The sequence below is a fragment of the Symphalangus syndactylus genome, chromosome 24 (genome assembly GCF_028878055.3).
Source record: "Symphalangus syndactylus isolate Jambi chromosome 24, NHGRI_mSymSyn1-v2.1_pri, whole genome shotgun sequence".
Lineage (NCBI taxonomy): Eukaryota > Metazoa > Chordata > Mammalia > Primates > Hylobatidae > Symphalangus > Symphalangus syndactylus.
The window spans coordinates 14,811,552-14,837,301 of NC_072446.2; the positions used below are offsets into that span (position 1 = coordinate 14,811,552).

At 55.0% G+C, this 25,750-nt stretch overlaps 1 protein-coding gene and 1 long non-coding RNA gene across 3 annotated transcripts in view; one reads left to right on the forward strand and one right to left on the reverse strand.

The window, feature by feature from the left end:
- Positions 1-2,298: 2,298 nt before the first annotated feature.
- On the reverse strand, positions 2,299-4,877 carry LOC129474335 (uncharacterized). Its single transcript, XR_008654521.2, has 2 exons — positions 4,456-4,877; positions 2,299-2,510 (listed from the first exon to the last, which is right to left on the reverse strand). It is a non-coding gene; the product is annotated as an uncharacterized lncRNA (long non-coding RNA).
- PMEPA1 (prostate transmembrane protein, androgen induced 1) overlaps positions 4,477-25,750 on the forward strand; it is a 61,147-nt gene continuing 39,873 nt past the window's right edge. The window contains exon 1 of one of the 2 annotated variants that reach the window (XM_055265575.2): positions 4,477-4,610. In XM_055265575.2, coding sequence (XP_055121550.1) covers positions 4,607-4,610 — 4 coding nt within the window. In that variant the 5' untranslated portion in view covers positions 4,477-4,606. Of the gene's footprint in view, positions 4,611-4,945; positions 5,594-25,750 lie in introns of those variants that run through there. The other variant, XM_055265574.2, reaches the window with a different exon arrangement.

Sequence of the window (25,750 nt, forward strand, 5' to 3'; positions counted from 1 at the left end):
GGTTCAGTGAGCTGAAGCAGCCTGCCAAGGCTGCCCACACCAGACCCAGAGCAGGTGCTAGAGTGGCCTCTGTCACCAACCCAGCCGCTCCAGCCTCACTCCGCTGCAGAGTCAGCTGCCCCTCATGGTCGGAGTTGAGGTTTTATGAACAAACACCACCAGCGGTGAGGCAAATGGTGGATCCCTGGGGGCCTCCATGGAGCCAAGGGGGACAGTACCAACCGACTCCAGAGGGACAGCCAGGGAGGACCCAGTCAGAGGCAGTGAGGAGAGAGACGGGGTGCAGAAGGCATCATTTGCTGAGGCCAGCCCATGGGCTTTGGGGCCCAAGTACCTGATTCACATCCCAGCTCCACCTCATCCTTGGGTCCCTGAGCCTCAGTGTCCCCATCTGTCCAATGGGAATAATATTAGCTTGGACCTCAGAGGGTTGTTGTGGGGATCCAATGAGCTCATTCCTGGCTCACCTTAGGATCCCAATGCATATTTGTTGAATGACTAAGTGGAAGAATGTGAAGTGGTTAGAACAGGGCCTGGCACGGCACATGGGCAGTGCCCAGTAAACATTGGCTCTTACTAGTGTTTAAAAGTAAAACAAGACAAAAAAAAATGAAATCCAAAGTTGCTAACCTGTGAAAGTTGACAGCGCCAATTAACCCCAACCTGAGGAACAAAATGACCCTGCTGGACGGGGTTTCCAAAGGTGCTAAGTTGGGAGGGGAGGTCATTAAGCTACTTAAGGTTTCCCAAGACTAATTCTGCAGAGGCAGCTCCATCCAGGCAGGCCAGGGGGTGGCAGGCAGACAGAGGCACAGCTGGCCCTGAGGAGGGGCTCTGCCTCGTCCCCTCAACCGGCTCCCCAAGCAGGACTTTTGTTGGCACAGCCAGGCACTTTCCACAGTGGCCAGCCACCCTTGGCCAGCGGGCACAGTCAGAACACTGCCAGCCACTCTCGGCTGTGGCCAAAACCCACACTGACTTCCACAGGGTCCCAACTGGCTGCCAGTGTGGGCCTGGCATCTGAGCAGGACTGGTTACAGATTTGCAGGCCCCCATGTTCATAAATTGTTAACTATCAGGAATTTCAAGATGTCAACAGTAGATAATTAAACTAAACCAAAAAATAAAATAAAATAATACAATAAACCCCCGACCCTTCAGAGCATGGGGCCCTGGCAAGTGCAGGGGGGTCGCACTCCCACAAAGCTGGCTCTGCACACAAGCCTGGCATAGCACAGATGCGCGGCACCACTGGGAGCAAAGCCCCTTAACCTGCTGAAACAGGATGTTTCCTCTGGAAAATCCCCCCTGCCGCGGATTCAACCCATGGGCAGGGCAGATGGTGGCACACGCTGTCTGGAGTCCCAGAAAGGCCTGTGTCTGCAGTCACCTCTTTCACAATCCATTTGCTTCACACACCCATTTCACAACCCCATGGCCACAGCCAGGCTGGGAAATGTGTCCCAAACTCCAAACCTGCTGGGACCATGAGAGTCTCCCAGTTCCTGATGCCCCCACTGGCCTGGCACCCCCTCTCCACTGTCCCCTATATGCCCAGCCCACATCTCCCCATAGAGAAGGCCCAACCCTTTGGGCTCAAGTCGCCTCCAAACCCTCTCCCTTTATATTCTTCCCAGGTCTCGTCCCTCTCTGAAATTATCACCTGGACTCATCTTTTTACACATGTGATGTCAGCCTCATCTGTGAGCCTCAGTATGGCTGGGGCTGCACCTGTGGGTGGTTGGTAACTACAGGTGGAATGAGATGCCACCTCCTCAGGGAGGGTTTCCTTGATCTCACCCCAACTCTGGCCTTTGGCCTGTCATCACCATGTCTGAAATGACCTCCTGACCTCATTGAGCTATGAGTTTGCATGTGTGTCTTTAGTCCCTTTGTCCCCCACAATGTCACACAAGGTCAGAGAGTTTGTTTTCTTCCCAGCCCTGTGCCCAATACCCAGCACAGAGCTTCACACTGAATAGGAGCAGAATGTTTGTTGAATGAGTGAACAAAACCTTTTTTTTTTTTTTTTTGCCTCTGACTTGTGGCCTTCTTCCCAGGGACTCAGGCCTGCCCAATCATGGTGCCCCCTCGCCACTCCCACTCCCAGCAGTGAGCCCTCCCTCCTCAGCCCATTAACACCTTGGTTCTGCCCGTTTCTCCTGGGTAGAATCAGGGAGTTGTGACCTTCTCTGCCTGTGCCTGACAGTGGGCTCTGCCCTTCGTGCCCAAATTGCCAACATCACAGTCCCTGGCACATCTAGGGTTATCAGATTTCACAAAGAAAAATACAAGCTATCCAGTTAAATTGAGATATACTAAACATTATTCATAGTTTATCTGAAATTCAAACTGAACTGGGTGTTCTGTATTTAATTTTCACAGTCCTGGGCACACATGAAGCCTCCTATGAGTGCTGGCAGTCCAGCCTATGCTCCTTCCAAAGCAATTCTCCTTTCCTACTGCCCCGTCAGGGGCCCTGTCTGTGTTGGAATCATCATTCTCCTCATCTGTAAAATGGAAAATAAAATGATAGTGGTTCCTCCCTCCCAGGGTTGCCAAGATGATTAAATAACATGACAACTAAGATGTATCTGGCCCCTTCTCCTCTACTTGCATCCCTTCATTCCTCACAATCATACCACGTGAAGGTGCCATGAAGCCACCCCATTTTGCAGAAGAGGAAACTGAGGTTGGAGAGGTGAAAGCACTCAGCCGAGGTCACACAGCTATGTCCCACTCATCTTTGAGTGACCCTCAGGTTTGGACCTGAGGTCTGAACACTGCATTAAGCTCTCCAGACAGAATCAACTTTGGAACTAGCGCCAGAGACCACTAAGTCAATCCCAGGTGACACCATCAGCACTCAGTAAATGGTAGCCACTGCCGGTGTCGCAGATGGATCAATGGGAGGTCAAGCGTTGTAGGTAGGTTTGGTTTCTTTAAGCCACTGAATTAACTGGTTATTTTTGCCTGCTGGCAGTGCAGCCTCCTTTGTGTAAATGCCATCTCACTTCCAAGACAATCAACGTGTGACTTCTCCCAGCCAGACGAGCCAGGTCTCCCGAGACTTCCCGGAGGCCAGGGGCTGTGTCTGGCGTGGCTGAATTCCCCGGCTCAGGGTTGCAGCTCAGCCAGAGTTTGTTGATTGAATGAATGAAGAAATAGCTGAAAGCAGGGGTGGTAGTGATGACCTCCTTCACCCTAGGAAGTGAGTGGGACCCAGGGCATCTCCAGGCCCAGCCAGTATTTGCAGTGGTACCCCAAGGGACGCTTGGGGACCCCTCAGCTTTTCTCTTAAGTTGCAGGGGCCAAACTGCAGCAATATCTTCCCTGAGAAAAGACACGCTGGTGGTATTGCCCCTTCCTCAAGGCAGGGGCTGAGGGCGCCCAGTTCACAGCAGGGTGCCATCTGGGGTAGACCCTGGGTATTGCCCCACTCCTGGGCCGGGGCCTGGGTCCTGACCTAGTGCTGGCTCTGTGACTCCAAGAGTGAGCTTCTCCTCCCAAACAGAAGACAGTCAGTGCCTCTGAACCGCCCTCTGGGCTGGGCACTCTTGGACTCCTCCAAAGAGCCTGGACCAGCCTGAGCCACATCCCTGGGCTTGACTTCTCCAGAACAAGCCTCCTGGACTTTCTGGGGGAGCTCTGGCGGCACCACTGTGCCTGTGCAGGGAGAGCAGGAACCCACTTCCCGCACCGGCTTTCTCTGAGTTCCTCAGGATGAATTCGCTCTGGTCTAGGTAAGTTCTCCCCCGAGGCTACCTTCACTTCCCAAATGCCAGCTTTTCCTTCTCTATCCAAACTGTTACAAACACAGTAACAATAATTTTTAAAAGCTTTTTTTTTCTCTGAACACACACTAAGTCCCTGCTAATTACTAAAACTCCAGGCATTACAGGAATATGTGGATATTTAAAGAATCAGGACTATGTGGGAGAGGGGGAGGCAGCTACCCCAGAGTCCTGGGTTGGAACACAGGCTCCACCACTGTGTGACTTTCAACAAGCAACTTCCTTGACCAGCTTCCCTCTCTGTAAAATGGAGAGAATAATATTCGGCCACACTGAGTCGGTGTCAGGTTGAGTTAATATTTGGAGAGTTTCTGGCACAGGTAGGTGCTCCTTAAGTGCTTGTTAAATAAGTGAAGCTTTGAGAAAGTGTCTAAAAGGCGACACACTAAATTCTTAAGAGGCTGGCGGTGGGCCAGGGAGGGGAGGTCTCTTACGTAATATTTTAATATCTTTTTAAACCAGAAGAATGTGTTCTTGTAGCACTCCTGTAATTAAAACTTAATGAAATAAAAGTACACCCCTCCCGCTCATACCCCTTTTGAACTCCGGAGCCGCGCCCCCCAGCCGGTGGCCCCTCGGGCAGCAGACAATGGGTGTGGATTCGCCCCAGGTCCCGCCGGCTGGGGCGGCGACAATACACCAGTCCCCGACAGCTATTTACATGACAAGGGCTTCCGGGCGTGTCTACGCGAGTTCCCGTCTTTCCTGGTCGTCCTCCTTGGGTTCGGGTGAAAGCGCTTGGGGGTTCAGTGGGCCATGATCCCCGAGCTGCTGGAGAACTGAAGGCGAACAGTCTCCTGCGAAATCAGGCAATGGGTGATCTATCTTGGGGGCTTCCTTGCCCTTTCTCCAATTTCTCTTCCCTGAGCCCCCAGGGACCTTGTGCTCCTCAGAAGATAGGCTAGCCCCAAGAGCCTGGGTCAAGGACCCCAGGGACGGGGGCGAGGGGAGGGCGCACCAGCAACACGCCCGGGTGCGGCTGGCACCGATTTCGGCTCCCCGGCCCCGGGCGTGCGCCGGGCAGGCGTTCCAAGCTGACCGCCGTTGGGGAGAGGGCACAGCGCCCCTCCTCCGTTGCGCGGGTGCCGGGTCTACGTGGGCCACCTAGCTCTGGCCCTTTAAGAGCCCGCCCCGTTTCCCGTCACCCCGCCCCCCGGCTCGGGGAGGGGGTGCGGGGGAACCTCGGCGGGGATTGGCGCAGCGCGCGCCCCCTCCCCGGCCCCCGCGCGGTGGGAACCGGCAGCCCCGTCTAGCGCTGACGTCAGACCGTCTGCCTGCCTCCGACCGCGGTCTCGGAGCGAAACCCGATCTCCTTGGACTTGAATGAGGAGGAGGCGGCGGCGGCGGCGGCGGCGGAGGCGCTCGGCTGGGGAAAGCTAGCGGCAGAGGCTCAGCCCCGGCGGCAGCGCGCGCCCCGCTGCCAGCCCATTTTCCGGACGCCACCCGCGGGCACTGCCGACGCCCCCGGGGCTGCCGAGGGGCGGCCGGGGGGGCGCAGAGGAGCGCGGTCCCGCGCACTGAGCCCCGCGGCGCCCCGGGAACTTGGCGGCGACCCGAGCCCGGCGAGCCGGGGCGCGCCTCCCCCGCCGCGCGCCTCCTGCATGCGGGGCCCCAGCTCCGGGCGCCGGCCGGAGCCCCCCCCGGCCGCCCCCGCGCCCCCCGCGCCCCGCGCCGCGCCGCCGCGCCGTCCATGCACCGCTTGATGGGGGTCAACAGCACCGCCACCGCCGCCGCCGGGCAGCCCAATGTCTCCTGCACGTGCAACTGCAAACGCTCTTTGTTCCAGAGCATGGAGATCAGTGAGTGACCCCACGCCCCCCTCCCCGGAGACTCCGTCGGGCTCGGACCCTATGTCGGGGCACAGCTGCGGGCGGGGCTCCGGGCCCTGCGCGCCCCCTCGGACCGAACGCCCTGCGCCCCGGCAGCGCCCGCCGCGCCCCGGGCGCGCCCTCCCGGCTCGCGGCAGCTGGCGGCCGGCCCGGCTTTGTCCCGCGGCGCTGCGAGCCTGGCACGGCCCCCGCTGTCCGCGCCCCGCCCGCCCGGACTCGGACCCGGGGCTCAGCGGCGGCGCACGGCGCGGGAGGGCTGGGGCGGGCGGATCCGTGAAGTTTCCATTTTATTTCCCTAAGGGCAGTCGCTATGGAGCAATTAGGCCGGCTCTTTATCAACTTTGGGCGGGGGTGGAGGGGCGTGTGAGACACTGTCTGGTCTGCGAGGTGTCTGGGGCTCGGGGCGTGTGTCTGGAGTGTTCGCGGCGCTGTGTCTCGGGCTCTGAGTGGATGTCCGTGCGTCTGTGGAGTGTGCGTGGCTGCGTGGCTCTGTCTGGGTCTTCGGCGTCTCTCGGGGTGTCTGGGGATCTGAGTCGCGGTCTTGCCCGAGAGTGCGTGTCACCGAGTCTTCCTGCCTCTCTCCGTGTGTCTTTCCCGTGTCCGGGCCGGGGTGCCTTTCTTGAGCGTGTGCGTCTTTCTGGGGGTCTGCTCTGGTTGGGCCGGATCTGGGGACCGTGTGTGTCCAGGTGTCTGAATCCAGGGCTCAGCGCTGGCGCGTCTGGCCCAGCGTGGATCTCGAATGTGTGTGTGTCATTGTGCCAGTGTCTGTGTCCCCGACGCACCTATAAATAGCCTCTGTCTGGACAGCTTGGTTCAGTCTGGCTGAGACCATGGTTACAAAGGAGTCAAAGTTTGGGGCTGTTTGTGTTTGGGACTGCCTGGCCCTAAAAGGAGTCAGTGGACCAACGGTGGGGAGTGGGGTTTTGAACCTTGTGGCTAACGCAGCCGCCTGGGCACCCAAAAGTTCAGATAAGTAAGTCTCTACCTTCTGCACACACAGCAGCCCACCTAGGCGGACATTTGGTTGAGTGGAGAATTGAACCACTACCTCCCGGGTTCTGGCTTCTAGCTTCTAGCCTACACTGTCCCCCAGCCCACCTTTTCGGGGACCTTTTGCTTCCCTGAGCTTTAGTTTCCCATCCCCACCCTGAAGAAGCACCCCAGGTGAAGGGGCACACAGCCCTTCCCTGCCGGGGCCAGGCTGCCCCTAGCTGGGGCCCGGAGCTGAGAAGCAGCCGCCGTGGAATGAAGGCAGTGTCTGGGCGGTTCATAAGCAAGTGTCCGCAGGCGGCTGCCAGTTCGTGGCCCCTGAGCCTATACAGTGAGCTTCAAGTGGTAAAAATAACCAGGCTGGCCGGGATTTGGTGGTGGGTCCTTCCATCCATCCACCTCTCCACACTCTCTCCCAGCCTGGAATGGAAAGCTCTCCCCCTACCCCACCCTAGCTGGCCTGCGCCAGACCAGCGAGGTGCCAGGAGGACCTGCCCAGAGCCAGCGTTTGCGGAACCGACTTGCCTTCCCAGAGGCCCTTTGTGAACTCAGGAGGCTAATGAAATGCACGAGGATGTTATTAAAATACGTTCGCACACGTTTGGAGAGTCTTGCCTTAGATGGATTGCTGCTTCAGTGCCCTTGTTGCCTCACTTTTTGCCTTTCGCTCTGTAAAGCTGCCTTGAGGACCTCCTGCTCGAGGGGCACACATCCTTGTGTCACCCTTATTCCAAGGGCTGGGCACAGTGCAGCATTTTGCTCTGGTCTCTCTTTATGGTTCAGGACTTTAAAAAAAAAAAAAAAGGCATTGTTCTTATTTCTGTCCTTTCTTAGGCTCATCAGTCCATGGTGTTTTTGACCTGACATCAAGGCCTCTTGTTAAATGCCTTGCCGCCGCCCTCTGCACTTTGCCCCGCCGCCCCCAGCAGCCTTTGAGTGATTGGGACCCTTGGGGTTAATACCTGGAACCTAGCCTGTTCCAGCTGGCCCCTGGGTGCCCCAGTTAGTCCTGTGTTCTGTGTATACACAGCCCCCTACTTATTGGAAGAAAGCTGCAAGGCACGGAGGGAACCAACCAGTCTTTAAAATGCAGGTATACTGTAACACTTTGTTTTCATCAGATTTCCCCGAGAGACTAGGGTGAGGAGGGGGTAAGGCCTGGTGTCTCCTGGAGTTTCTTTACACCAAAAGATAGGAAGGAAGGAGGGAAGGAAAAAAGAAAGGAAAGAAGCTAGTACTTGGTTTTTCTTTTAACTAGTAGTGGCTGCTGTTTTTCATCTAGTACATGCTGGGAGTTGTTTGCAACTAGAACTTGATGGATGGTTTGGAGTTGGGCTTTGAGGCCCACGTGGGCTCCTATCCTGTAAGATACCTTCTGGTAGAAGGAAATGGACCTTGCTAGGTCCTTAAGCCACGATGGGCCTCACTGTCTTCATCTGAAGAATGAGACCGTGACGGATGAAATCTAGAATTCTATAGTCTTTCAAGATAGGGTCTCTCCCCTGCTGAGCCTGGCTGGAGGTGTCCAGGCTAGACCGGGCTTCCCACCCACTGCCAGTTCCCCTGGGTGGTCTTCAGCTACCCCAAATTTCAGACCTGAGAGGAGCCTACGCAAGCTCGGGGTTCACATCCTTGGCTTATAGATGAGGAGAGTCCACTGTGGAAAGTTTTGCCCGAGGTCCAAAACCCACACCAGCCCCAGGCCGGGGTGGTTTCTCTTGGACTGCACCCCCCCACGCCACTTAAATTTGGAACTTGGGCCCCAGAGCAGGTCCTCCTTGAAATTGGGGGCTGGGGGAAATTATCAGAGCCCCTTTGTAACCCGGGAGCAGTGTCTGCTCTCAGGATGCTGAATGGAGTGGGCTTGACTGTAACAGGACACTCCTGGGGCCCCATTTTTTCTGAGAGTCGAGGGATGAGGCTGCCGTCTGGTGGGAATTCAGTGTTCCCAAAACATACCCGTGGGAAAACTCTTTCTTTTAAAAAGCCAAGGGTCCTGGGATTAAAAGCAGGCAGCACGAGTGACAGCCTCGCAGATGACAGCCTAGAGCTTGACGCGGCTACTTTTGAGGAAAGGACTCCTGGCACCTGGTTTTCCTGGCAACCTCATCTGCCTCATTTCAGTTCTGCTGCGTCTCAGAGATTACCCCCGGTCTTTCTTCTCTGGCTATTGCCTCAAACTTCCGGGGCCCAGATGGATGCTAAGTTTGCACTCGGGAAAGACTGAACCTGGGGCCATCCAGTGTCGGCTCACACAGGAGGCGTTTCCCGAGGGTCCTGGGAGGTGCCCCTGCCCTGGGCCCATCTCTGGTGGTATCTACGGTGGCAGCTGTCTTTTTAACATCACCCGCTGGCCAGAGTCACCGAGCATCTGATTCTTCTTCTCCAACCTGTTCCAAACAAATATGAGAAAATATCAGAAACTCACAGGACACCCAGGTTTCCCTGGGCTTGCCTGGCACATGCTGTTTGACACTTGCTTGAATCAAGTGAGGGTGTAGAGACAGTGCCTTGGCACTGTAACATTCTGAGCCCGGTAATTCTTTGTTGGGAGGCAGGAAAGGCCGTCCTGTGCTCTGTAAGGTGTTAGCAGCACCCCTGGCCTACACCCACTAGATACCTGCACCCCTCTCCTAGGTTTGACACCCAGAAATGTCTCCAGACATGGTCAAATGCCCCTTACTGAGACCACTGTTTAATCAGTTAGTGGTTTCTCCTAAGGGGCTTGAGGGCCAGAGGGCAGCATCTGCGTTGCCAGGAGACCCTTAATTCCCATCAGACGTCCGTCCCTGTGAAGGCCTGTGGCCACTCCGCAGCCACTCATCCACTCAGCTTTTACTGAGGGCCTGTTGTGTGCCATGAAGGAAAGATAGGGGCTTCCTCTTGAGATGAAGTTTTCCCGTTTTCATCTTGGATTTGCATTTCTAAGGAGAGACCCTGGCATTAGTGAAAGCTGATGTTTTGGATTGGGGTTAAAATATAGATGTCTAACACCAGCTGTTCTCCCCCGTGGGCCCGCTAAACCCTGGGACTTTTCACCCACAGGTTTTCTGACTGTCTGGGTTTTAGGTTGTGGTGCAATAAGGGAGTTGAGTTCTGTGACCCGAATCTTAGGTCAGACAGTTGGCCGCAGCTTCCCAGGAGGTCTGGGTTAAGCCAGCTACACTGCCCAGTGTGACCCAGGATTGACGTGAGTTTAGCATTTGTCAAAGCCAAAATAACTAATTGTTCCTGTACAAACACACACGCGCCTGTGAGTGGGTGCCTGCATGCGCACACGTGCAGACACACACAGACGTGCGCACACACATTCATACACAGGCACACACAGCTTCTACCCCATCTGTCTTTCCTGCCCTCTTCTCTTTGGGTTGGGAACGGTTAAAACTTCTGGGCATGTAAGAAGAAAAGGAGGAAGAGTGCACGTTCTCCCCTGTAAGAGGTGCGAAGGTATGCACTCTCTCCATAAAAGAAGGAAGGTGGACCCATGTGTGCCGCTGCCCAGGAGAAGGGAGGCCGTCGGGAGGTCTGTGGAGGCTGGAAGCATCTACAGCAGAGTTGCCTCCCTTAGGAGCCCCAAGGCAGCCTCCATGCTGCAAGATGCACCCGCCACCAAATTGCCCCAGAGCCCCGGGGTCAGATGTGCCCACATGCCTGCCCCCACCATCTCCACTCCCATCTTGGCCCAGGGTCAGGGGGTTTAAACGTTTATAGTCCGGTCAATAGTTTAAAAGCCAGAAAATGTTCAGAGGAGGGTGCTGGTGGCAGGGTCCAAACCTGAGGATCAGTGTGGCCTTCTCTCTTCAGGTGTTAGCAGGCAGTGACCAAGTTTGCAGGCACCCCGGTGTCTGGGATCCTGCCCAGAGAGAAGGGACTCTTAGACGGTGAATTTCGGAGGCTGTGCTGCTGCCAGCCTCGGGTTCTGTACGGTGCACATGCTGAGAGAAGGAGATTGAAGCCGAGGGCCCATTTTTTGCTTTTTACAAAGTGTTGCGTAACGCACGCATGGTTGGGGCACGTGCGGGAGCTGTGCGGGAGGCAGACCTGCTCTTCATGCACCCTCTGGAGTGACAAGGATGGTACCATGCTGTGCCAGGGGCTCCCCGAGGCTGGGGGAGCATGGTTGAGGGGAGCAAACTCAGTTGTCTTTGGGGTGGGCTCCAGGGAACTAGGGGCAAGAGTCCAGTTTAAAGGCACTGTGGCCGCTGCTCAGCCCACCATTGCCACATGGGCCCTGAGTGGCCAGATCTTTCCATTCCAGGGCAGCCGAATGGTTAGATTTTGACATAAAACTCCTGGGTTTTAAGTGCTGGCAGTTCCTTTTGTCTCCCCTGTCACCAAGAAGCCCCACAGAACGTGCTGGCAGACCCTATCTGTCCCATCAAGTGACCTGCCCTGCTGTGGGTGGGTTAGGAGTGAGACCGAGGGCCAGAGGGATGGAGGCGTCAAAACTTGCTGGCCGCATCCCCTTTGTGTCCCCCTTCACTGTCACCTGATGGGTCTGTAAAGTGGGGTGATAATAGTCCCTGTGCTAAGGGTGCCGAGAGATTCTGGCTGTGTGTGGCCTGGTGTCTAGAGCAGCTGTGTGTTCGTAGAGGTGAGCGATGATGGCGGGGCAGATTGGACTCGATGGTCCATTCTGCCTGGTTCCCTGGCGGTCACTCTCTAACAGAGTGCCTAGTGATGAGAAGGCCGTCACCAGAAAAAGGTTGCCCATCCTCGGACTGGCTGGGAAGGTTGGAATCAACAGGCCCATCTGGGGCCCGTGGCCTTAAACATGGAGGTAATTGACTATCTGTCTAATACTCCTTGTCCTTGCCAGGCCCACCGCAGACCTGCCTGGCAACGACCCCAGCATGCCCGTTGCTGGCCCAGGAGGCCCCAGACGGTCTCTTTGGGTCTGCCAGCAGGGTTCCCTTAATCCACTGCCAGGCTTGGTGGACAGAGGCTGGAAGACGGGGTACAAGGCAAGGCACAAAAATGGGGCCGTGAGCTCAACACCGCCCTGAGGTCCAGATGCCCCACTGGCTCCAATTCCTAAGACAGCCTAACCTGGGAGCAGAAAGCCCAGAAGCTTCTGATGGTTTGGGGCTCCCCTTTTTGAGAATCAATTGAAATTTTTAACAGGTGAGCATATGTGAGGGCAAACCATTAAAATAAAGGCCCTGATGTCCCCCACCCCCATCAACGGGTGCAGCGGGGGGAGGGCTGGGGAGGGGCTGGTCTTCAGTTTCACTTCTGCTCCAAGCACTCCCTCCTGCCTTCTCCCCAGGGTGGGCTGCACACCTCTGTGAAGCTGTGACAGTGCCAAGTACTGACAGTCAACCTCATTTTCCCATTGGATGACACTACAAAGCCAAACCTTGACACCTCAGGGGTCTCGCCAGGGTCTTGTCAGGCGGGCACTGGCAGAACTGTTTGTCACCAAACCGGGAAAAATCCCAGAATGACTTACGAGCCAGGGCAGGGGCTTCAGTACTCTGGGGTGGGCCTGGAAGAGCTTGGGGCATCCCCAGACTATCTGAGAGCCACAGAATGGCTTCTCTTTTCTGTTCCTGGGTGACTGATGGATTTTTTTGCTTCTGCTCTTTTTCCTAGTTGAATATGAAGAGATTATTATGTGCCAGGTATTAGTGACGCATTTTTCTCAGTGTTCAAAACAACCCTGAGAGAGCTATTGCACCAATTTGTGGATACAAAAATGGGATCAGAGAGTGTAAGATACTTGGTCAAGGTCACACAGCCAGGAACTGATGCTCCATTGGGATTCAAACCCAAGCTCCCTGACCTTGCAGTCCACACTCCCAGGCTTTCTTTTCCACCACACTGACCTCCTGAGCTCCAGGGCTTTCTTTGCAAGATTGGCCATTGCAGTGGTATTTTAGGCTCCCAAGACTGCAAGCCCATATTGGACCATTTGTTAAGGAAGAACACATACGAACTGGCCACCTCTCAGAGCAATTGGGTCCATTCTACTCTGGCAAGACACTGGCTGACATTCATTGGAAATGTCTCCCCAAAACACACGTGCCTTGTCAGGCTGCGTGAGGAGCTGGTGTCTCTGTCTCTAGCTCTCTGTGCATCTCTGACATACCAGCACCAACAGATGTCATGGCAGGGGTTTGGGGAGTAGCTGGGGAATGTTCCCAGGGAATCAAATGTAGACTTGTTAGGGGAACATCACTAGACACAGGCTCCGCAGGGGCTCGGTGTTCAGCACCATTTGCCACGCACCTCTGACCTCCTGTGCTGTTCCCAGGGCCGCAGAACGTCAGGGAATGACACAGACAAATTCCTGCCCTCTGCGAGCTGCCGCTCTTGTAGGGAGACAGGTGAAAGAACACGAGTCATTTCAGAAGGGAAGCTGAGAGGCCACACTCAGAGGCACCTTCAGGGCCTTGCCTAGGAGGACCCCCAGCCTGGTGTCCTGTTTGGGGCCCAGGAGCACCCCGGCCTTCCTCCTGTCGCACCTTTCATGGCAGTAATTGAATCTTTGTGTCATTAGCTGTGCCATGTCTGCTTTCCCTCCAGGCACCAAGCACCGAGGGGTTGTTGTTGGTTGTGTCCCCGAACCTGGTAGGAGTCTCATGTGCGTTGGATGAAGGGAGGAAGTGGGCAGGTGAGCTTTCAAGAGATTCCAGATTCTTGTGATCAAGATACAGGCTTTGAAGACCTTCATTCTGGGGGTGAACGTGGTATTCTCCCGAGTCTCCAGTTGACCCTCTGTGAAGTGGAGGGAAGAATGACATCTGTTCTGTGGGGTTGTCAAGACCGTAACCATTGCTGGCTTTGGGAGCATGAAAGTGACAAATCCAGCTATGAATTTGCCTGAGTGTCAGTAGTTAAGAATATAAAAAGGTGTGTTTTTATATTTACAGCCACATACATATCTTCGAGTATATACAATATACATTTGCATTTTATGTATGATATATGTAAAACATGGACTGTCGAAACATGTGAGTTCCAACCGCCGAGGCCGGGAGGCTTCTCTGAGGGCCCTTGTTGGGGTCCACCATGGGCATCCCACCTCCCACAGGTGTGTCACAGGGTGAGCTCAGACGAGCCTGACCTTCTCCCAGCTTTGCCCTGGGTTCCCCCAGGCAGGTGAAATCAGATTTTCCAGGCTGTGTCCTCAGCAGCAAGAGAAGTGGGAAGCTGAATCAGTTTTTCAGAAATTTTGAGCAATGCAAACTACTCTTTCCCCCAGGAGGTTTTCAGCACCAGTGGTCTCAGTTGCCTAGTTACCCCTCTGCTCATCTAGATGAAATCCCGAGAGACTGCCCTGCACCCCATACGCCTTGCTTGGCCTGTGGGGCAGTCCTGGCACCTGGTAGTTGTGCAGGGAGAGAGACTGTGGAGGGGTCCTGGGGCTCTTTAACATAGCTCAGCCTCTTTCTAGATGTGGCTCCTTACTCTCCCTGATCCTGGCTGCCTCATTTATAAACTAGGATTTATAATTACTGCACGGAGGTGATTAAATACATTGTCTTTTAAGCACCTATCACAGAGCTAATTCCTAGTAGATGCTCAATAAATGGCCACGAGGGTGTTGGTGCCGATGGTAAGTAGGGATTGGTGGTAAGCGGGACGGCTGCCTGAGAGTGTGAGCTGGGCGGAGCTCAGGTTGGCTCCCTCTTGCATCAAGCTGCCCACTAGGCTTGCACATCCTTGATGCGGGCAACACCCACAGACGGCACAAGCTGTCCCATAAGGTTCAGATGCCCAGACAATAAGATTCGGTTCGAGCCCTGTGGGGTGATTCATCACAGAGACCACACTTCCTTTAGGGAGGCTCAGCATGTGCATGGGGCCAACAGCAAACGCCTTTCTTCATTCCCCTGAGTTATACAGCAGGTAACAAAACACCTCGTGGATGTCAGTTGAGAGATGGCGTGAGAGTTTGGTCGTGGTCAGTGATGTGCTTCAGACTCCCAGAGAAGGGAGAATCTCGATGTCCTCTTATGGCTGCTACATTTAAGGAATAAAAAATAAAAGTTAGTACAGAGACTTGCCAAGTCTGTGTGTGTGTGTATCTATATGTATGTGCTGACTTCTTAGGATTTCTGCAAGGCCTGGAACAGCTTTCCAGAAGGTGGAAAGTGAAGCCGGGGAGCTTTGCACAGGTCTGGGAACCCTGCAGGAACTTGGTGCCCGCCCCACCAATTCCGCAGATTCCCCTCACCGGGCTGAGCTGATGTCTGTAGCTGGCCAGGACTCTAATTGCCTTCCTAAAAACAATTTAGTCGGTAATAATTCTATAAACCTCTGAATCAACTTTGCGCAAACACCCTGAGTAATTTCTTTGTTCTTTTCTTTCTACTTTGTAATTGGTGTCTGTAAAAGCCAAAGGTTTGGTCTTGCGAAAGGCGTGATTCATTTATTGGTGTCTGTGCCTCCTCGTTATTGAGTCATTTCAGATGCCATCGCGGTGAGCCAGGGCTGATTCATATGAGGCTGAGCTTGGAAGCCAATAGGGTCACAGCCATAGGAGGAAACTGGTTTTCTAATCTATTTATGATATGGGAGAAAGAGGCGGGTGTATTGAGATGATGGAGAGGGTGTCAATTACATGGGTGAATATAACCAATGAAATAACACCAACCAGCCTTTAAACACCACTCCACTTGCTGCTGTTGATCGTTAGGCTAGATCGCAGCTCAATGCACTCCTATCTCGGGTGTATCTCTCCCTGTGTTTATGGATCTTGCTCTCTGAGCAGGCTGACACGGGAGGGATGCCCCTGCCCCAGACCTGGAGGGACGTTTCAAGTCGTAAGCCACAGATGCAGAGAATGTTGCCTTTTTAAAAAATGTATCAGCTGGACCTACCATGAAACAAATGTTTAAATGTTTAGGCTCACGTGTAAGGGAGCCTCTGCCCCATTCCCCACTCATTTCTCCAACAATGACAATTATTAGATGTTTGCGGTTATTAGTTCTTTGCATTATTCTCCAAACTGTGTGAACTTACACATGGTGCCACTTATTTTGCCTAATTTTATTAGTTGCTTTGGCCCTAAATTGTCACTGTCCTCCTCTCTAGAGGGTAATCAGAGTTGCTTGCCACGTGGCCCGGAGGTGTAATTATGAGTCCAAATTCCAACCGTCCATATAAATCTAGGCTCTGCCTGCAAGGGGAATATTTCTTCCTGCAGTGGTTTCCTCTGGTTGGTTCCCCAACTGCATGGCTGCACTGCATCCTCCACTCTGCATCGGGGAACAAGGGTCTGTCTCAGGTAGTTTTGAATCTCCAGCTCCTAGCTTAGGGCCAAGTGCAAAGCATGTCATTGGTGTCTGTCTGGCTGCTGGTTGGATGGCTATGAGAAAGATCACTGGAGGAGAAATTTGCCAGTAACCCTGTAGAATCCAGCCAGTATTTATTGAGCTGCCTAGTGACTTTCAAAGTATAGATGAGGGATGTTGAATGCATGGCATTCGATCCAGCATCCCCCACTTGCTGCCCATAACAGACATTGCTAATCAGTTGCACCCTCCATCCTTGCTGGGCTCAGATCCTCACCGAGGTGGTACTCCAAGTGTCTGCTCCCAGTCGGGATTCAGAGAGGGCTTGAGTGATGACACCTGTTGGTCATTGGTTATGGATGATCCTTATGGGGAAAACTGGAAGTTGTGCAGACAAATGACTGAAAGACTAGTGGGGCTGCAGAAATCCCGGCGCATGCAGCCAGCCACCAGGACCAACTCCCATCTGCTCCTCCGTGTCACCCTGTGTGAGTCCCAAGGCAGTTCATTCCATGAGTTCCAAGGACGTTCCCCATCTGTGGATGGCCCAGCCCCACACTGCAGCTACCATGCAGCGGGACCTCCCACACTTCAGTGAAGCAGCATCCAAGGGTGACTCCAAGAGCAAGGGTCCCCGAAGAGCATGACTCCCTGGAGTAAGCATTACTCCTTGGTTCCTTGACAATATGTCATTTTTCTTTTTTAAAAATCAGGGGTGTAAACGGAAATGTGCACAGAGGCCTCCATTTTCTCTTGCCAGCCTCTCTCCACGAAAGTCTTGAGCTTTGCTCACAGCACTTCACAGCATTCCCCTTCACTCTAGTGAGAATGAGCTCTGGATCCTTTTCCCAGAATAGACTCAGAGCAGAGTGGAGGGTGGGGTTCAGGAACAAAGACAAGAAAGGGGAGAATCTGGGAGGCAGTCAGTATTTAGGGAATGAACCCAACAGCCAACAGCTTTGTCTCCTTGATTGTTTTTCTGGGTTCTTGCCTGTGACATCGTGGCTTTTTGAACCCTAGCGATTCCTACTGACAGTGGCAGGTGCTCACTGAGCACTTTGCACACCCTGTCTCATTAATCTTCATGGCAACCCCATCGTGTGGAGGAGGCAGAGCTAAGTCACCTGCCAGGGATTGCCCAGCACACCGCAGAGCAGCATTTGAACTTGGGCTGCAGTGTCTTGGCACAGGGTGGGAGGGAGAGTCACAGAGAAGCGGGACCCTTGGCCACCACATGGTCGAAGGGGAAAGTTCTATACACAAGGTTTTCCTGGCATTCCTGGAGCCCCAGGGGCGCCCAGGCTCATACCTCTTTCTTCCTGAAGCCTGTGCCTCTCGTCTAGGCAGGGACGAGCCCACCTTCCCCTGAGCCTAGAACAGCCTGTCACTTGGTTTAAGGGATGGGCTGATTGGGGGCCTCTGCCCCTTCCTCCTCTCCTCCCATCCTCCACACACTTCCCTCCTTGGAAGGGTGCCAGCAGCGATCCCTGGGGCTCAGAGCAGGAGGAAGCAGAAATCGTCGGTAACAGGTTGCAGCTGAGGGGAGAAAGTGGTCCCTGTGACCAGTAGCGTGCTTGCGCAGGATCTGAGCTCCCCAGGAGGGGTGAGGGGAGAGTCCAGAGAACATCTGGACTGGAGGGACCCTCTCTAGCCTTCTTCAAAATGCAGTGGTTCTCAGTCCTGGCCACACATTAACACCACCTGAGGGGCTGTGGCGGCACCCCAGACCCACTACCTCTGGGATGGGGCCTGGCCATCCGGGTTTCCTAAAACTCCCCAGGTAATTCCAGGGTGTGGCAGAGTTAAGCCTGCTAAGCTGCCCTCAGCCCCAAGCTTGCAGATGGGTAAGTTGAGGTCTAGTGAGGGGGAGGAGGAAACTCAGGCCACTTTTCAGCCACAAAATCCTTCTGGTGCTAATGAGAGGAGTATTGCTAGGCCAGGCACAGTGGCTCACGCCTGTAATTCTAGTACTTTGGGAGATGGGTTTTCACCATGTTGGCCAGGCTGGTCTCGAACTTCTGACCTCAAGTGATCTTCCCGCTTCAGCCTCCCAAAGATTACAGGAGTGAGCCACTGCGCCCGGCCAGGCCTGCAGTTTTAAGCAGGGCAGACGGATTGTGAAAGGGCCAACCTGGGCTGGAGGTCCGATTCTCTAGTGGTGAAATGCCAGGTGCCTCAGTGGGGAAAACATTTTGTAACCTGGATCTGGGCCCATAACGGCTACCAGAGACCTGGGCGTCTGTCCCAGTGCCAGCCAGGGGTCCCAGGGTGGTGGCAGAGCCTTGGAGACTGGACAGACTCCAGCAGCTCTGGGGCTGGGTCGGCCCATCAGCCTCTGATGCCAGCCCCGCTGGGCTCCAGCCCAGAGCCACCGCCTGCCCGCCTCACCTGGCCTGCATTCCTTTGCAGGGAATGAGGATGTGGGTGACCCCAGACAGGTATGAATCATGTCTTGGGGAGGTGGTTACTCAGAGGTGGCGAACGCCGAGGCTGCCTTCCTCCCAGACAGCGTGGACCTCAGTGTGGAGCTTCATGTCCTGGGCTTGGGGCACGGCTGCTGAGGTGGGTGTTTGAAGGGCCTCACTGGAGTGAGATGGGCTGACAGGCCGTGATCCCTCTCCCCGTGACTCTAGCATGCTGTGAAGAAGAAGAAGAAAAGAGCAGTGTGGCTGTGGCACCGGGATGCCAGGTCACAGTCACGGCAGCCTCACTTACCAGCTTTGTGGCTCTCAGGCCTGTTTTTCATCTAGAGATAGAAGTGCTGGGAAGCAGTCCTGACTTCCTCCTGTTGTGAAGGCAACGTGGACCCCCCTACCCTTATTTCCTGAGTGCCTACCATGTGCCAGGCACAGCGCCACATGCAACCCTGCGAGAGCACTAGACCTGTCTTACACGGAGCTACATGCAACCCTCCAAGAGCTACTAGACCTGTTTTACAGATAAGGAGACTGAGGCTCAGAGGGCAGAAGTCAATTGCCCAAGAGTGCATGACTCGTAACTGGCTCCGCTGGATGTCGAGCCCATTGCACCCACCTGTGTCCTAGCCACCCTCCCATGTCAGTTCCAAGAAATCTATAAACCCAAAGCAAACGGAGCCCATGAGAAAATTAGAGATGGCACGTGGATGAGCATTTAAAATGTAATAGTTCCATACTCCTGTGAATGTATGTTAAGAAAAATATAACAAGCACATTGTCAATTTCATGAGTATTATTGCTTAAGACTGGGTTGAGTAATAAGTAAACCAATTGAATATTTTATTTCAGTTGAAAAGAAAAATACTGAAGAATTTTAATTCCTTTAATGGGGTACTTGAGTATGGCAAAAATCGGGAAGGCTGAGAGTGTCATTTGGGAGCCGTCTCCCAAGCCCCTCGTGGGTCTTTAATCAGCAGTTACAGATCCACAGCTCCTCCTCCAGGATGGCAGCACTTTGCTCTTTGGCCTTTTGAGGTCACCCAGCTATTTGAAGGTCAGGGTCAACTCGATTCTAATGAGATCAAGGTCACAGGGTCATGTTGCCCTCAGGAAAGTGGGACATGGAGTTCTGTGACCCAGGCTGTGGCCCTGCTGTAGGGCTGGGAGGTGGAGAGGTGTGGATAGAGAAGGACCTCCCGTCCTCACCTGCAGAGAAAGCTCAGAGATGCTCCCAGCCGGTGATGGGGCTCCAGCCTAAATCTCAGCCTGCTGCTGATGATGGAGAAGCCAGCACTTCACTGAGTACTTCCTTGGTGCCCCGTCACCACCCAACCCCTCCTCACAAGGCTTGCAGAAGAGCCTGGAGTGTCTGTATCCTGCCCCAGGTTGCAGCTGTGTGGCATCCTGATCTCTGTGTATTTTAACCAAGATCTCGATGTTCTCGTTTTGTAATGGAAAAAAAAAAAGTCTCCTTAATTTAATTGTTCTATGATGTCTGAAATGGGTGGATATTCTGCAGAATAGGTCTGTGACTTATTATTTAGCCTCCCCATGTACCTTTTTAGCTCTGGGGAGAGGGAAAGACAATTGGAAGCAAGTGAAGAAAAGGGCTCAGGTGTGTCCCAGCCCCAGGCGTTGCAGTTACACCTGCCATCTGCTGGCCCCCACCTTCGACTTTTACCGCTAGGAAAAGTCCCGGGGCGGGGAGGTGTTGGGGAGGTTCCGCTGCCTGTCTGGCTTGCGGTTTGGCAAACCTTCCTGGACGCAGGTCTCGGATCCCGGGCTTGGGTCTCATCCTACAAGAACTAGGGGGAAAGGTTGAGGAGGCAGCTCCTGAGCCCACTGGCTCTGACTTGTGTGGGGCAGGGAGGGCACCTGGCACTCTGGGCCTGGTCTCTCTGCTCATCCTGTGGGCCTGCCTCCTACCTGACTACCTGTCTAGGAATTTTTATTGCAGCCCGCAGAGGTACTGCAGGTCGGCTGGAATGTGAGATCCTGGCCCTGGGAGGCGTGGGGTAGGCGGGCTTCAGACCCAGCTCCTGACTGCTGAGCAGGAACACCGAGCGAGGCGGCCACCCCCGGCCTGCTCACAACATAAGCGTGAACATCGTGGTTTTGCGCTTCGGGACGTGTCTGGGTTTTGCCATGTTTCCTTATGCCCTGATTCTGCCAGGTTAATTCTGATTAGGTTTCGGTTTGACCACTGCCTGGGACAACTTGACCCACAGCAGGGATTGAGATAAACAATTGATTATGATGAGTTGTGAAAGCCGGAAAATAGTCCTAATACCAGCAGCACTTAGGCAGCCCCCCTGCTTCCTGAGACATTGCTGAGTGCTGTCCTGTAGAACAGAACCCTCCCACCTAGCCTGGCCTGGATCTCTGCCTTTTCTCTCCACAATAAAGAGTATCCAGGCAAGAGGAGGTGGACGGAGGTTCCTCAGGCTCCAGGTGACCATGGCTTCCACAAGCCGCCCTGCCAGTGGCACCTGGCTGGCATGGGGTGGGACAGCCACTTGGCCTCCTCTGCATCTGGCAGCCTCAGTCCTCGAGGAATTAAATCCTCCTGAGGCCAAAAGTGGCCGTGCTCGTGACCTGCCAGCCGCAGGCCAGGTACAGACCTGGGTCCTTGGAAGGAGCAGTGGCCTGGCAGGGAGGGGCTTCAGGGGGACCGGGCTCAGGAGTACTGGGCACCCTGGTCATGAGATGGGAGCTTCGCTCCCCTGTCCGGGCCGCCCTGTGAGTTCCTGCCACCAGCCCTGACAGCCCATTGCTCACCTGCCCCCATGACTCTTCCCACACCTGGTGGGCTGTGCTGTGGTGCTTGCAGCTGCCCAAGTCCAGGGGAGGCCACACCTTGTCCATAGGGAGTGAGTGGTCACCACATAAGAGTGTCCTCGGGGTTGCGTCTCCTCTGTGAGCCTCTGTTTCTTCATCTGTAAAATGGGGATTGTAATAAGCACCCACTACACAGGGGGCATTGTGAGAATTAAATGAGACAGTTTGTGGCAAGGGCTCAGCTCAGTCCTGGGTGCTTTGTAAATGCTCGAGAAACGCAGCCTGTTCTGTTAGTAAGACGTAGCCAGTATTGGGGGGGTGGTGGCTCCGTAAGCCCCGGGACCTGCCTGTGAAAGGGGAGAAGAGGGTGGTGGGATGTGAAAAGTTGGGAGGCTCATCGGGAAAGGAGATGTGAGAATGAGGCCTGCAGTGTGAGTAGGAGTTGTGCCCAGGGGGAGGTTTCAGGAACCAGCCCCTCCCAGGCACACCCAGGGTTCTGTTCCCCCACTCTGCAGATGGAGGTAGTTGTTCAAGACCACACAGCAAGGGTGGCTTTGGAACGAGGGCTGCGGGCACCAGTGAGGTGGGTCTGAGCTCCTCTGTGAGTATGAAATGGACACAGTCCGGAACGGGAGATGATGCACCCGGCCCTAGCTTGCAGCTTCTTCCTCTGAGAGGGGTGAGAGTGAGGGTGAGGGTCCTGCCTCCCCTGTCCTATTCCCACCTCTGCTGTGACCTGTGTAACCCTCAACAGCAGAGTAATGATTTTCTTCCGGGGAAAACGTTCTCCCTACCCCATCCCTGAGGAAGCAGGAAAGGAGTTTTGGGGAGTAGGAGCTGGCATCAGCTCAGGGGAGAGGAGTGGTGCCAGTGGTGCCTGTCCCTGGGGCTGCTGTAGCCTGGGCACCTTCGCCCTCCTAGACCGGCCCAGAGACTGTGATTGGACTCTCAGTCAGGCTGGGGCCTTGACTGGTCCTCGGTCTGTTCCTCCTCCTTCAGAGCCTGCACAAGAACCCCTAGCGCAGCCCCTCTGCTGGAGGGACCCTCGGAAGAGTTGGGGAGAAGGAGGCTACCCTCATGCCATGTTAATGGGAGGGAACACCAGAAGGCTGGGTGGCATTTGCCATTTTGCACAATTAGGAACCTCACTAATGGGTAATTTTACTCAATATTTCACGCCATTCATGAACTCATCTGACACATTTATTGACCACCTACTATGCGGTGGGCTTAGTGTTTTGGACGTGCACAACCGTGAAAAAGACAGGCCAGCTCTAGCGTGGCAGACCAGAAATTGGCCAGAAAACCAATGACTGTAGAACAGCTTTTCAGAAGTCCCGTAGGAAAAGACTGAGGGGCCGACAGGGACAAAGAGGAGGCACCAGGACCAGCTTTCTCTAACCCCACTGCTCTGGTAGCCTTGTAAGCGGGATCCCCAGGCCTCGGGGTGTAGAGGCATCAGCTTTTATCAGGTGCAGTAGTTCTTCCCTCGGATGTGAGCTGAAACAGGGCGAGTGCAGGAACCTGCATGCTTACACATTTTCTCCCAGGAGGTGCAAGTTCCAGAACCCCCGGCCCCTGGATCCTCACCAACTGGTGGGTGAGCAGTAGATGGCCAGGTTCCACCCCAGAGTTCCAGCAGGTGGGGGTCGGCCGGGTGTATCACTTACAAAACTCAGAAGAAGCCAGATCTTCATCCCCACCAAGTGTTTCCCAGGACAGAGCCTAAGCCGGAGAAGCGCAGGCTGGGGTGCGTGCCTGCTCTGCAGGCCCCTGCCACCTGTTTGCACATGACCCTCTACACCCGACATAGCAATGGAGACCCTGCCTCCTGCTACAGTTAATTCATCCTTCTTTTTTCCTTCACAATAAAAATAGCATGGCTCTTCTGATTGTAAAAAGTGATATACACTCCTTATTTTATGAAAAATTCAAAGAATTGGATAAATGACAGGCGAAAAGTCAAAATGCCTGCAATTCCAGCACATGGAGGTAAGTTTCTTCTCTGGGGGATATTCTCAGGAGCATTTGCATGTGTAGCACTGATGCAAGGCGGGTGGCAGTGGTGGGGGTGGGTGCAGGCACTGGGCCCAGCCCCCCCGGGTGGTCTGTGCCCCCGAGCCGCTGCCCAGTGTCTCTTCCCTAGGAGATGAGGTCAGAGGCTCGCTTGGGGACCTCTCTGGACTCCCTGGCAGCCCAGCTGGCAAAGGCAGGGAGGGTTCCACATGGAGGCCCCGGGGCTGAAAGCCAGGCAGGTGGGAGGGTTAGATCTGGCTGGCTGTGCCTTCACCCAAGAGCCTCGTCCTCCTTATCCATGAAATGGGGTGACACCGACAGTTCCTACCTCGCGGAGCTGAGGTGAGGGGTGCATCGGGTGTTGGGAGAAGCTCAGCAAACACCCAGCACACAGTAAGTGCCCCATGGACCTCGGCTGCTGCCGGCCGATGCAGCCACTGGGCCCTGGGACCCACATCAGCCCGAGCAGCGCCGCATCTGCATCCCTCCGGTATATAGAGCTGCGGAATCAGACTTTGATTCACAATCAAAGGCTTCCGTGGTCACACACGTCGGAAAGGCCACAGCCTCTCCTTTTACAGCAGGTCCCTGAGACCCAGAGAGGGTGAGTAGGAGGCAGGAGCATCTCCCTGTGGTCTTGGGAGGCAGATGCAGGGTGGCCCCTGGGTCCCCTTGTCCCCCGAGGTGGGAATGTACTCAAAGCTTCTAAGCTGGTCTTCATGAGAAGCAGCTATTTATGTGGGCACATTTGTGAGGACTCTCCTTGAACTAGTTCCTTTAGCGACGGGCAGAGAGGATTCCCTGAGTTTCATTTGGAGACTGCCCCGTCTTGGCACTGACCTAGGTCTGATTCCCGGTGCTGCGTCTGATGCTGGACTCCCCAGGAGGAACGGGGCGGTGTCTGGTGCCACAGAGGTGGACCAGGCCAGAGTCACCCCTCACCTCGCCCCACTCCCCAGCCGACCTTTCTGCCTGGGAAGGCCAGGCCTCTGTCCTGGTCACACAATACCCCCTTCTCACATTCAGACTGGCGGTCTAGACACTTATGCTCCCTTTGTTCCGAAGGGTCAGGGGTTGGGGGAGGGCCCCAGAAAGTGGGATTTGGGCCGAGACAGAAGAGAGGGGGTGGGTAGTGGGTGAGGGGAAACTGGCTTCAAAGGAGGCGGCCGGTTCTCCCTCCGCCTGCCCAGCGAGTGACCAGCCCTACCAACAAAACGTGCACCAATTTCTAATGATAGAGGCAGCTCCCAAACAGAAACGCGTTTTGAAACCCAATCAAGCTGACGCCCACTCGGGCCCATGCGCCCAGAGCTGTTTAGCTGACACCGTCTAAATAAAACCCCACAGCCTGTGCCAATAAGTCTGGGGCGGGCTGCCAGCAGGGATCGAAGGCCCGGAGGCAGCGCTCAGCCACGTCTGAGCCAAAGAAACCCCTGGGGAAAGACGCAGAATTCCCACCCCACCCACTCAGGGCATGCTCACCATGCCTGGGTGCCCCGTAAAGGGGAGGGCAGGTGGGAACATCCCCGAAGCCACCTTGTCCTCACGGCCGTTAGTGACAAGAAGCTCCAAGTGCTGACCCAGGAGAGAGGCAGAATCTCCAGTTTGATTCCCTGGCTCTAGGCTGAGTGTTTGCCTATTCAAGGCCTGTACCTCTTTTAGCCTCAGTCGCCTCATCTGTCAAATGGGAATGTGAGCATTTGCCGTGATTCCTTAGGGAGAATGAATGTGAGGCTCTGCCTGGCACAAAGTTCCCTGCCTGGCAGAGTGAGGTCGACCACTGGGTGCTGAGGATGATGATGTGGTGGTCATTCAGCCCTTGCTGCCTGCCGTTCTTTGTGGCTTCCGGATACTCTAACTCTGCGGTTCTCAACTGCCCCCTAGGGACATTGGCAGTGTCTGGAGGCTTTTTGGTTGTCACAACCTGGGGCATGGAGGAAGTGCCTACTCCATAGCCGTCTAGTAGGTAGAGGCCAGATTGCAGCTCAACAGACTGCCATGCCCGGAACAGCTCACCCCACTCCACCCCACAAAGAAGTGTCTCCTTCCTAAGGTCAGGCAGGTGGAGGTTGAGGAACCCTGATTCAACTTAATCCAGGCCCCAGACACCCCCTCTCCAACTTGCTCCCTGCATAATTACTCACATGACTTGAGGAGGAAAACGGAGAAATCTTGGAATGGGGAGAAACACCCAGGTGCCTGCTCCCCTGGGGAAGTCAAAGCTAGTGGAGGCTGAGCTGAGGCCATTCTGAGGTGGAGGCTGAGCTGAGGCCGTACCGAGGTGAGGGCTGAGCTGAGGCCGTCCCAAGATGGAGGCTGAGCTGAGGCCGTCCCTAGATGGAGGCTGAGCTGAGGCCGTCCCTAGATGGAGGCTGAGCTGAGGCCGTCCCGAGGTGAGGGCTGAGCTGAGGCCGTCCCAAGATGGAGGCTGAGCTGAGGCCGTCCCGAGGTGAGGGCTGAGCTGAGGCCGTCCCAAGATGGAGGCTGAGCTGAGGCCGTCCCCAGGTGGAGGCTGAGCTGAGGCCGTCCCGAGATGGAGGCTGAGCTGAGGCCGTCCCGAGATGGAGGCTGAGCTGAGGCCGTCTCGAGATGGAGGCTGAGCTGAGGTCGTCCCCAGGTGGAGGCTGAGCTGAGGTCGTCCCCAGGTGGAGGCTGAGCTGAGGCCGTCCCCAGGTGGAGGC